Source organism: Molossus molossus, unplaced genomic scaffold (genome assembly GCF_014108415.1).
Source record: "Molossus molossus isolate mMolMol1 unplaced genomic scaffold, mMolMol1.p scaffold_m16_p_13, whole genome shotgun sequence".
NCBI classification, from domain to species: domain Eukaryota; kingdom Metazoa; phylum Chordata; class Mammalia; order Chiroptera; family Molossidae; genus Molossus; species Molossus molossus.
Genome location: NW_023425348.1, coordinates 41553288 through 41566788, shown reverse-complemented (window position 1 = coordinate 41566788; position 13501 = coordinate 41553288). Strand labels below are relative to the sequence as shown.

General features: G+C 38.0%; 1 protein-coding gene across 4 annotated transcripts in view; it reads right to left on the bottom strand.

The window, feature by feature from the left end:
• Positions 1-13501, bottom strand: part of INTS4 (integrator complex subunit 4) — a 94813-nt gene that overhangs the window by 24309 nt on the left and 57003 nt on the right. For all 4 annotated transcript variants that reach the window (XM_036258271.1, XM_036258274.1, XM_036258272.1 and 1 more), the window contains exons 14-16: positions 11624-11757; positions 8185-8342; positions 255-348 (exon numbers count right to left, since the gene is read on the bottom strand). In XM_036258271.1, coding sequence (XP_036114164.1) covers positions 255-348; positions 8185-8342; positions 11624-11757 — 386 coding nt within the window. The remainder of the gene's footprint in view (positions 1-254; positions 349-8184; positions 8343-11623; positions 11758-13501) is intronic.

Genomic DNA, 13501 nt, shown 5'->3' with positions numbered 1-13501 from the left:
GATTACGTATCTGATCTTCTCTAATTACATAATGATGAAAGAATTCTACCAAATTTTAAAAATTCTAATTCCAATATGAGTTTACAATTCTTTAATTAGAGCCAAATACAATTATACCACAGAGTACATAATTCTCCATTGCTAAGTGGCTGCAGAAGGCCACATATTTTTCCAGTGATGGTCTCAAACACTGCCAGATGTGTTAAAGTGTGTTCTTAGCATCACAATCACAAGCATAATGGCTCCAAACCAACCTTGATGAGAAGAAGTTGACACTGAAGATAGGCAGCAGAGAAGTCAGCTACTCCTGCCAATTCAGACTGAAGTTCTCCAAGTCTTTGCAGATCCCTGAAGTAAATAAAACCCCAAGCCAAACATAAGATAAGGATAACGACAGCAATATAAATATCATGTCAAAGCATTTTACCATTTTACACCTAGTAAAATGGTCATAAAAATTTTAAAACGCACCCAGTGCTGGAGTGGTTATAATGAAAGTGGTTCACTCACACTTGGATAGCGGTTTCAGTGATATAATTCTTTTGGAAAGTTAAATTGTACTATTTTATAAAAGTTACACATATGGTCAAATATTTTGATCAGTAGCTTTACGATGAAAAGTAATTCTAAGGAAAATCTTCAACAGAAATGAAATGCTTGATGCCTCATGATATTCATTGTGTGGGCTATTACAGTAAAACCCAGTAACTAGTCAAATATTCAATGGTAGAGGAATTTTAAACATTACTGTACACCCAGTCAATGGAATATTCTATAGCCATTAAAATATAAAACGGGAATAAGGTAAATGATCCCAACCATGTAAAAACTATATGTAATATATAAGAGAAAAATGCAGCAAAATGGTTTTCTGGATAGAGGCATTCAAGGGCTTCTTAGTGCCTTCTCCTAACTATGCTTTATTTTCCAAGTGTTTCATACAATGGACAAATATTTTTGTATCATCAGAAAAAGAAGATTTGCCTGTAGATAAGAAAACAGAAAATAACACACAGATAAAATAGTTGTATTAGGGGCTGAGATTACTAATTTAAAAATTTTAACTGTTTGAGTAGATAATACATACCTAGCTATACAATTAATACTGGTAAGTTATAGAATTCTCCTTAGATATACAATTAAATTAGTCCACCTTCCTATACCTGTACACTGCTAACCTGTACACCCTTTCCAAAGGAACCACCATTATTAGTTTCTTTTGAATTCTTCTACAAATATGCTATACATCTATAAAAAGTACTGTGTTCTTTTTCTTTCTTCTTTTTTTTTGGGAGGAGTATATGTATGTATACATATGTATATGTATATGAGAGAGAGAGGCTCCTAACAATCCATCTCAGCAAGAATTCAAAAAAAGCTGCCTTATTTTTTAATAGCAATATCAAAATTTCATATAGAAATGAAGATCTGGGTCATGAGAAAACTTAACTGTTTCAGGGCTGGCATAATATATTACGTTTCATAGTAGCCTGTACAAAACTCTCCATCAGACTAAGCCCCTCCCTATAATCTCGGGCAACTTTCTGATAGCTACTGCTGCCTCCTCAGAACCTTAATACCAGTGAGAAGATGCTCTGGAAAGGGACACTACATAAATTATTCCCAAAATAATTGAAGAAACTGGGGTCTGTAGTTTATATATCATTGCTGGGGAGTTTTGGTGGCCTGAGGTGGTCCTGGAGAGCCTGCCCGTGTGTGGGAATCCAACATAATAAAGAGCAAGATCCTGTAGCAGCTAACCACACCTGTAAAGTGCTATTCTGGTGATCTTTCCATCTCTAATGTCTCTCTTACAAAAGACAGCCCTGAATCATTCTACTTCAGAACCATTTCGTCTCCACAAAGACTCTGCTTTCTGTTACAGTTCCAGAGAACACCGACCGGCTGACTGTGCATTAGCTGACTGCCGCCACTGTTAAGTTCTTCTACCACCCTTGCACTGTAGCAATTGTCCTCAGCTGCACAGAACAAGATGCAACCCAACTAGTCATGGGAAATCTGAACTACTAAACAGACAAAAAGAGAAACTTGCTAGCTCTGAGCAAAATGCTCTATGTCCCAGTGTTTCCTCTCTGGACCTCTTTATGCCCACAATCCTTAAGAACAAGTTTAGACATTCATCAGGAGACTACGAACACTTTAATGAAAAAGGTTACAAACAGCACCTTCTCTTTGCACCGTAATAGGAGTTTCCTTATGACATTTAATCCTTACACTGTGAAGTGCAATTAATCTCATTTCACTGTGAAGGAAAATGAAGACCAGATTTTAAGTGGTTTGCCCAAGGTCGCAGAATTAAGTGACAAAAAGCAGGCCATGAACTCAGGTCTAATTCTAAAAGCCTTTTTTTCAACCATATCTTATTGCATTTCATTCAATTTTTTCCTATTAAAATCTTTTCATATAGTTATGAACTACATCAAATACAGATGAGACCAAAACTGATTTAAAATCAGAAATATTAAGCCACATTTCCAGAGATGTTATATAGCAGGGCAAAAGAGCCCCTCCCAGAAACACACACTTTAGTAATCCTTAGTCCACATGATGGCAATAAGTATCATTTTAAAAATATTATAAGAACACAAGTTTACATACATTGAAAAATTTTTTTTTGAAAGTTTACACAAGGAGGGAATCCAAGATGGCGGCAGAGTAGGTGGAAGCTACACTCATCTCCTCCAAGGACCAAACTGGAAGAACATCTAAAATATAGAGCAAGCAACCTTAATAATCACTGAAGACTAGCTGAAGAGAAGTCTTAGACCAAGGATTTACAGAAGAAGCCACATCGAGACTGGCAGAAAGAGCAGAGACTTGAAAAGGGCAGGCCCTGCTCCCAGGGGCTATGGCTGAGGTTCCAGAGGGATATCTCAGCTGCAAGGGAGTTCCCTTGATAAGCATGGGATCTCAAGCCCAAGCCAGACTCCCCACCTCAGAGCACCAGAGCCTGGAAGAGGCGCCCACATAACTTCTGGCTGTGAAAAGCAGTGGGGTTTCTGTCTTCCAGGGAGAGACAGGAGACCGCTAGAAACTTAAGCAACCTCTTAAAGACCCAATGCACAAAATCTCTTTTGCAGCCACACACCCTAGGCTCCAGCAGAGGGATGGTGGAGCAGACTTGAGTTATGTGAGGAGAGACTAGGTCTTATTCAACATAGATCTGGAAGTCCTAGCAACAGTAATCAAGCAAGAAAAAGAAATAAAAGGCATCCAAATTGGAAAGGAAGAAGACTGTCATTATTTGCAGATTACATGATACTGTATATAGAAAACCTTAAAGACTCCACCAAAAAATACTACAACTGGTAAATAAATTAAGTAAAGTAGCAGAATATAAAATAAATATCCAGAAATCAGTTGCACTTCTGTACACCAATAATAAACTATCAGAGCCCAGCTGATGTGGCTCAGTGGTTGAGCGTTGACCCATGCACCAAGAGATCGCTGGTTCGATTCCTGGTCGGGGCACATGCCCAGGCTGTGGGCCCAATCCCCAGTGAAGGGCATGCAGGAGGCAGCCAATCGATGTTCTCTCTCATCGATGTTTTTATCTCTCTCTCGGTCTCCCTTCCTCTCTCTCTAATAAAGAAAAAAATGTTTTAATTAAAAAAATAATAAACTATCAGAAAAAGAAGCTAAGAAAATAATCCCATTTATAATTGCATTAAAAAAACAAAGAACCTTGGAATAAATTTAACCAAGGATGTAAAAGACTTATACTCAGAAAATTATAAGACACCGAAGATAGAAACTGAAGAAGATACAAATATGTGGAAACATATACCGTGTTCATGGAAAGGAAGAATTAACATCATTAAAATGTCCATACTACCCAAAGCAATCTATTGATACAACACAATTCCTATCAAGATACCAATGGCATATTTCAAGAACTAGAACAAATATTCCAGAAATTTACATGGAACCACAAAAGTTCCTAACAGCACAGCAATCTTGAGAAAGAAAAACAAAGGTGGATAAATCAGGCTACTTGATATCAAAATATACTACAAGGCAGTAGTAATCAAAACAGCATGGTACTGGCATAAAAACAGACATATATATCAATAGAACAAAACAGAGAGCCCAGAAATAAACCCACATCTTTATGGTCAATTAATATTTGAGAAAGGAGGAATGAACATATGGGGTAAAGATAGTCTATTCAATAAATGGTGTTGGGAAAATTGGACAGATATGTGCAAACCGCCCCCCCCCCCCGCCCAAAACTAGACCACCTTCTTATACCATATACAAGAATAACTCAAAATGGATTAAATACTTAAATGTTAGATTTAAAACCATAAAAATCCTAGAAGAAAAATTAGTCAGTAAAATCTTGGACACTTCTCGTAGCAATATTTTTTCTTATATATCTCCTCAGGCAAGATAAACAAAAGAAAAAAATAAACAAATGGGACTACATCAAACTAAAATGTTTTTGCACAGCAAAGAAAACCACAACAACCCCCTGATTGGGAGGACATAAGTGCCAATGATACATCTGATAAGGGGTTACTATCCAAAATTTATAAAGAACACATACAACTCAACACCAAAAAAACCCAAATAATCCAATTAAAAGTTGGCAAAAAACACTTTTCCAAAGAGACATACAGATGGCCAATAGACATATGAAAAGATGCTCAAAATCACTAATCATCAGAGAGATGCAAATTAAAAACACAGTGAGATATCATCTCTACCTGTCAGAATGTCTATCATCAATAAATAAACAAACAAGAAGTGTTGGCAAAGATGTCGAGAAAAGGAAATCCTTTTGCACTGTTAGTGGGAATGCAGATTGGTGCAGCCACTGTGGAAAACAGTATGGAGTTACCACAATCCCACATCTGGGAATTCATCCGAAAAAACCCGAAACACTGATTCCAAAGAATATATGCACCCCTATGTTGATTGCAGTGTTATGTACAATAGCCAAGACTTGGAAGCAGCCCAAGTGCCCATCAGTAGATGAGTGGATTAAAAAGCTGTGGTACATTCACACAGTAGAAGACTACTCAGCCATAAAAAAGAAGGAAATCTTACCTTTGCAACAGCATGGATGGACCTGGAGAGTATTATGATAAGTGAAATAAGCCAGTCAGAGAAAGACAAGTACCACATGATTTCACTTATATGTGGAATCTAATGAACAAAATAAACTAAAAAAAACAAAATAGAAACAGACTCATAGCTGTCAGAGGGGAGGGGTTGGGATGCTGAGTAAAAAAGGTAAAGGGATTAAGCAAAAAAAACAGCCCTCATAGACAGACAACAGTATGGTCACTACCAGAGGGAAATGGGGGTGGGGAGGCAGGAGAGGGTAAAGAGAGGATAAATGGTGCTGGAAAGGGACATGACTTGGGGTGATGAACACTCAATATACTGATAATGTTTTATAGAATATTATACCTTAAAAACTATATAATTTTATTAACCAATAAATTCAATTAAAAGAAAACTTTTTTAAAAAGTTTACACAAAAAGCAGAATTCATTCATTTTAAAATCATCACTTAAAGATAGTCAAAAAGACCGGATGTGTAAATCAAATGTTTACGACTAAACATTTCTTTCAATCTCTAAACATCAAATTTACAATGAATGTCTCTTAGTAATTTGGCAGAATAACAAGGAATGTTAGAAAATGCAAAATGAGTACAAACTCCTGATGACTTTCTAACAGTTATCTTCATTCTCGCACCCAGATGATTACAAACTGCAAACATTTTATTTCCACCTCTTAAGTTACTGAACTAGGCAGGCACTGTTCCTTGGAGACATGAAACAATGCATAGCAAAAGGAGGATTTAAAAAAATTTAACCAAGAAATCCCATGTTTTTTAGGGTTGGTGTTTTTAAATATTCTCATAAGGAAAGAAGTGTATTTCTTTCTTTTTTAAAAATACAATTTTTTTCAATTACAGTTTATATACATTATATTAGTTTTAGGTGTACAACCCAGTGATCAGACATTAATTACACAGTGATCACTCTGATAAATCCCACTCCTACCTGACACCATACATAGTTACCACAAAATTACTGACTACGTTTACAACACTGTACTTTACATCCCTGTGACTACTCTGTAACAACCAATTTGTACTTCTTAATCCTTTCACCTTTTCACCATTCCCCCAAGCCCTCTCCCACCTGGCAATCATCAAAATGTTCTCTGTATCTACGAGTCTGTTTCTGTTTAGCTTATTCATTTATTTTGTTTTTTAGATTCAATTATTGATAGATATGTATTTATTGCCATTTTATTATTATTCATATTTTGAATCCTTTTTTGTTTTTACTTCTTCTTAAAGAAGACCCTTTAACATTTTATGTAATACTGGTTTGGTAGTCATGAACTCCTTTAGCTTTTTCTTGTCTTGGAAGCTCTTTATATGTCCTTTAATTCTAAATGATAATTTTGTTGGGCAGAATAATCTTGGTTGTAGGTCCTTGCTTTTCATCACTTTGAGTATTTCTTGCCAACCCCTTCTGGCCTGCAAAGTTTCTGTTGAGAAATCAGCTGACAGCCTTATGGGAGCTTCCTTGTAGGTAACTACCTGCTTTGAAAGAAGTATACAGGGTAGGCAAAAGTAGGTTCTGAAGAACCATAGGAGTCATCTGATCTATTCTCCACTTGATATAGAAATCTTCTTCACTGCTGCATTATCACAGAAAGTCCATTTTAGAGCCAAACAAATCTATATTTAAATCCTGGTTCTGCTACTTCCTAATAAATTGCTTCACTTCCCCAAATTTCCATTTCTTCTCTGTGAAATGGGAACAACATCTACTTGCCATAATATTTGTAAAACACTGCAGGTCATCAATAACTATAGCACCATCTGCTTTCCTTTCTGAATCTTTCACCATTCTGGCTATCCTCCTCAGAATACACTCAGATTAGAACATAGTTCCCAGGACGCCCACAGCACTAGAACAGTGGTCTGTTCAGCCAGAAGCCAAGCAGGACTATCACCTCATAAAACCTAGATCATGAGGATCATTCACATCAAAGGATATTTACTGAACATCTACTTATGGCCAACTGACGACCATATTGGTTTACTTTTGTGCATTATGTACTTGCTTCAGTGCTAATAGGATTTTAAAAAAAAGCTGTCAAGGACAAAATCTAAATGTTTATTTAGGTGGGGCTGTGTCAAGAAGTAGAGTTTATTTTCCTGGGCTCAGGACCAACAACTTCAGACAGTGGCCTCTAGATGTGACTGAGGCACAGGTCAGAGTCAGCAGACTTTTTCTGCAAAGGGTCAGAGAGTAAACATGTTAGGCTTTGCAAGCCATGCAGTCTATGGCAGCTACTCAACTCTGCCATTATACCATAAAAGCAGCTGTAGATAGTACATAAAAGTGTGGCTGTGTTTTAACTCAATTTTATTTACAAAAGCATATGGATATTGCTCTTGATAAAGGCAAATGGGTTTCAATTCTTTTTTTTTTTATCATGCAGGGCATCTTAAAAAGATCAGACAGAGCCTGATGGTTGTTCCCCAATATCCTCCCCTTCCTCCTGCGTAACAGAGTCATCAAATGTTAACTAAGCACTGGTCACCCAGAATAAAGGCTAGATTTCTTAGTTCCCTGCAGCTAGATATGGCCATGTATCTCAAGTTCTAGTCAATGGGATGCAAGTAAAATTAAAACATGCAACTTTGGGGAAGTGTCTTTAAAAGGGGTAGGGTAGAAATGATGCTGTTCTGCTTTTTTTCTTCCTGCAGGAATACAGAGGATATAAGAGTTTGGAGCTTTAGGCTCCTGATGACCATCTCAACTATGTCCTGCCTGTGAAAAAAAATTAACCTTTTCTCCTTAAACCACTGTTACTTCGCATTTTCCATCACTCGTCCTAACTAATACAAGGGGGAAAAAAAGGAAAAAACAGCTTTTTTGTAACTCTTTCTAGTTTTGTACCAATAGTCAATCTGGTCATGAATAGAAAGAGTTTTTCTTTGTAATATAATATGCTCAAACTACAACCTAATCCAAATATAAATAGATCATGGAACCATGTGTGAGTGTTGGCCAACAGAGTCAGAAAAACTAGCCTATAACCAACACTGGAAATCAAAACAGTCAAGCTGAGCAAAACAAGAGTGTTAATCACCTCTGTCAAAGGAAAGGGATGATCACCTACCTGATGGTGAACTCCAGCAGCTCCTGGGTTCCCTGAGGGTCCAGGTGCTGAAGACTGTACACCCTTTCAAGGCTCTGCTGCAGGAACTGACGGGAAGGATCCTCATGAGGCATGATACTGGGGGAAACAGCTGATGACACAAGTTTTCTGCCTGATAACTAAGCAAACATAGCCAGGTTATAGTGCCATCAAATTCTGCAGCTCAACTAAGTAACACACACACCAAAAAAAAAAACAGAAAAAAAAGTAGTGAGTCAAACAAAGTAAAGGGGACAAAAGGCTAGGTGATTCTGTAAATAACCTTTCTCTCTTTCCCCAGCTTCGGTGGGAGAAAGGGAACGAGAGAGAGAGAGAGAGAGAGAGAGAGAGAAAATGAACATGGTCTATCCAATACAGCCACAGGCTGCAAACTGAAATAAATGGGCTAACCACAGAAATGGGACTAAAAATGAATACTATCACATTTTATCTATTTAAAATCATTCTCTCTTTTTTTTATCCTCACCCGAGGATACTTTTTCCCATTTATCTTTAGAGAGAGTGGGAGGTAGGGAGGGAGGAATGGAGAAACATTGATGTGAGAGAGACAAATCAAATGGTTGGCTCCTGCTCATCCCCAGCCTGGGTCAGGGACCAAACTGCAATTGAAGTACGTGCCCTTGACTGGAATCCAACCTTTGGTCCAGGGGTCAATGCTCTAAATGCTGAGCCAAACCGGCCAGGGCTATTACCCTAATTTTTATCAGAGCCAAATCAAGACCAACCTGTTTACTTCATTAAGTCCAGTTTTAGTTTGGCCCAATTTTTTTTTTAATTTTCTTAATTATTTATTGATTTTAGAGAGAGAGGAAGGGAAAGAAACAGAGAAACATCGATTTGTTGTTCCACTTATTTATGCATTTATTATTATTATTTTTTGGTATGTGCCCCTAGCAGGAACCGAACCCTGGACTCTCTGGTCCGCAGGCCGACGCTCAAACCGCCGAGCCAAACTAGCCAGGGCTTTATGCATTTATTGATTGATTCTTGTATGTGCCCTGACCGAGGATCAAACCCATAACCATGATGTATCATGGTGATGCTCTAACCAACTGAGCTACCTGACCAGGGCCTCACATTTATTTTTAAACTTTATTTGATCTTTCACTTCACAGAAGAGTGATGATTTATTCCCAAATTAGTTTATATAGCATACTATAAAACTTTTACATGATGATATCCAAAATTCTTGTTCTTGTTATTAAAAGTGGTAACCTTTCAACAGAAGGATGGGGAGGGGAGAGCAGAGTGAGACCGGCTAATAAGCGAGGACAAATGGAATAGGGAAACTGAGACAGAGAGTTAAACAGCAGTTTCCAGCCATTTAGAAAATCTACAAGCCAAGCAGTTTGTAGCCATCTAGTAAATCATGCCTTCCCTAAACCAAGGACACTTAAGAGCAAATAGTTTGTACTTCTCCTCCCCAACCAGAAGGTAAATAGCTTAACTCACCCCACTCAGGGAGACAGGCAGCAGAAATCCAATTAGTGTCATTTGCCAACCACACCCAAGGACAGAGGAAGCTAAGAAAATAAATCTTGCCTGGCCGGTGTGGCTCAGTGGTTGAGTGTCGACCCACGCACCAAGAGGGTGCCAGTTCGATTTTCGGTCAGGGCACATGCCCAGGTTGTGGGCCTAGCTCCAGTGGGGGACATGCAGGAGGTGGCCAATTGATGTCCTCTCTCATCAATGTTACTCTCTCTCTCTCCCTCTCCCTGTTTCTCTTTCTCACCCTCTCCATTCCTCTCTCTCTAAAAATAAATTAAAAAAAGAAAAAAAGGAAAAGAAATCTCAATTGGTCCACTAGCATAAAACTGAGGAATATTCTCTTGAAATCCTCCCCTAACCATCCAGCCTTTGAAACCCCTCAAAATGAAGATCCCAGCGGGCACTCTTCTTCCCAGGAGCACTCCTGCCCCCCCCCCCCCCCCGCTTCTTTCCCCTACAGGCATGCAGTTCCTAAATTCTAAGGGACCCCCCCAGGCTTGCAATCAGGGCAGCAAATGGCAGGGGCAGTTTGTCCCAGGTAAACACCCTGAACCTGTCCCCGAGGCCCCTTTTTCTCTGACTTCTCAGTGAGCCAAAGCAGCCAGGCCTAGGCTCATTTCCCGAGGCCTTTCTTGTTCACTGTCCCCAGCTTTAATAAACGTCCTCTAAAATTCACCTGGACTTATGCTGTGAAATCTTTCCTACATGAAGCCAAGAACCCACACACTACTGGCCAGCCTGAGGTAGACCCACTCAGTAACAAGAGGATTTTACTTTTAATTTTGTATCTTCTATACAGTTTAAATTTTCTAACATGTTCATATATTATTCTAAATAAAATCATCTAAAGTAACCTAAGCAGGGATGATTTAAAACAAATTAAGAGCTTTACAAAAGTGCCCGCACACAGCATTCAATAAGAGTGTACTATTACCATTATGGTTCATTTTAAAATTTTTTCTTTCTATATCTCTAGTTTTAAAAATAATAAAGGTTTCATTATTAAAAAATAAACTTGTCGCACTGGCAGGTTTTGCCCAGTGGTTAGAGCATCGGCCTATGGACCAAAGAGTCACAGGTTCAATTTGGTCAAGGGCATGTACCTCAGTTGTAGTTCGGTCCCCGGCACTGGTCAGGTCATGCAGGAGGCACCAGTTGATGTGTCTCTCTCACATTTATGTTTCTTTCTTTCTCTGTCTCTCTCCCTTCCTCCTACTCTATCTGAAGATAAACAGAAAAATGTCCTTGGGTGAGGATTAAAAAATAAAATAAAATAAATAAATAAACTTGCTGCCCTGGCCAGTGTGGCTCCGTGGTTGGAGCGCTGGCCTACACACTGAAGGGTCTTGGGTTCGATTCCTGGTCAAGGACATGTATCTGGGTTGCAGGATCGATCCCTGACCCAGTTGGCGTCATGTGGGAGACAACCAATCAATGTTTCTTTCTCCTCCTCTCTCTCTCCCCCTCCCTCCCTTCCACTCTCTCTAAAAAGGCGATGAAAAAATATCCTTAGGTGAGAAGTAACAAAAATAAATAAATAAGCTTGAGATTTATGGCTTTATGTGATTATTAAAATATATCACAATCTAATCCTTATCTACATTGTTCTGGATTCCTTTTTCTTGCCTCACATAATATAATCAATAATATAATCAATGAATCTGTTTAAAAGGTAAGAAGCAAATGTACAAAACAATAGGATAGAGTGAAAGAGAGAAAGAGAATGGATGAATCCTTTACAGAGATTACACAGACTACTTTCTGCTATTTAACAACCACGAAGGATCAAAAATCAAAAAAACAAAAACAAGGGCAAAAGATGTTTTGTTTTGTTTTGGTATGTGCGCCTAGCAGGAACTCTCCAACTGCTGAGCCAAACGGGCCAGGACAAAAGATGTTATTTTTAACATACCCTCAAGGCAGGAACAAGGTGAGAAAGACTGTCCCGGAGGTAGGCATAGTGCCTAAAGGTATGATCTGAGAACAACGCTGGCATTGTTGGACAGCTTTTAGCAGCATTGAAGATTAGAACCAAAACTGCAATGTCTGATGGATGACAGAGTTAAGTAAACTTGGAAGTATCAAAGGTTGAGTTTGGCCAGAATCTGATGTCCCCACTTCTTGGCCTCCAAAATTCCCACTAAATGACTACAATTTTATAATAAAGAATTGCAAATTTAAACAGAGACAGATTACCCTAGTCCAAATTATCCCAATTACCAAAGCTTTTAAAAAATAATGCTTGATGCTGTTGAGAATACTAATAAATGGAAACTTTTGGTATACTGGCTACTGAGTATATACTTCAGTAGCCAGTGCACCATACATTTGGATAATTTGGTACTAGATAATAAGGGTCTTATGAACAATGAATAATTCCATATCTCAAAATCTATTCTAAGTAAATAATTAGATAGCACAGAATAATTTATAATAGCAAATAATCAGAAACAACTTAAATAGACAAAACCAGGAGAGTAACTATACAACCTTTATTTCATCTACTTGATGGAGTATTATACAATCATTAAAAATTATACTTATAAAGAATTTATAATATTGTATCATAAGCATTTTGTCACAAGTAAAAAAAAAAGCAGGCTTGCCCTGGCCGGTTTGGTTCAGCGGTTAGAGCGTCGGCCTGCGGTCCTGAGAGACCCGGGTTCGGTTCCCGCTAAGGGCGCGTACCTCGGTTGCAGTTTGTCCCCGGCCCTGGTTGGTCGTGCGGGTGGCAGCCACTCGATGTGTCCCTTTCACATCGATATTTCCCTCTCTCTCTCTTCCACTCTCTCCCTCCCACTCTGTCTGTACAAAAAAAAAAAAAAAAAAAAGCAGGCTCTAAAATACAGAGGATATGCTAGCTATTATCAAATATTTGTTGATGAAATATATGTTTTTTAAAAAGATAACAGAAAAATCCCAACCCCAAGCTTTAAAAAAGGGAGAAGGAAATATACCAAAGTAGTAACAGTTGACTACTTTGGCTAGCAGATCTTTGATTGTTAAATACAAAGTTTCTTCTATTTTTTTTTTTCTTTCTATGTATATTAAATTTATAACACAGGGAAAATCAGAAATTTAAAGTAAAACATAAACATAACTTCCCATCTTCTGTATGAACCCCTATGGCAGCGTCTGCTCTTTGCCTATCTAATATCCATTCTTCTCTTTTCCCTTAGTAATGGAACATTGATTTTATTCTAAATATCCTCTAACTTCCTACCTAGAACCTTAACCTGATGACTGGCGCTCTAGTAATCATCACAGGCACCTGAAAATGGCACAACAGAAAAACAGGAGCCTGGATCACCAAGAACAGTGTGGAGCTGCTATACCAGCACCAGACTGCTTACCTCCAACTTCTTTTACATTAGAAACAAATAAAAATGGTAATTTATTTAAAGCTCCATTTGGGGGCAATCTCTGTTACAGCCAAACATATTTCCTAAATAACAATCCTCAAACTACCCAGAAAAATACCTTAATCGGCTTCTAAAAATGTTTTGTTTTGTTTTTTAATGTGAAAGAACATTCAGATTTTAGATCCTTTCAATGTACCATGTGAGATTTGTAGTAACACTTAGCCCACAAACCCCTCTCTGACTAACAGAATTTCAGACAGCTATACTATTGCACCTTTAGATATAAAGTCTGAGATGTGCCTTTCTTAGAGGTAAACAGAACTGGGCATTGGTTAATATATCAATTACATAGATCTTCTTAAAAAATTCTCCAACTGCACTATAAAAATAAACAGAATTAAGAGAGAACACAATGTTCATCTTACAAT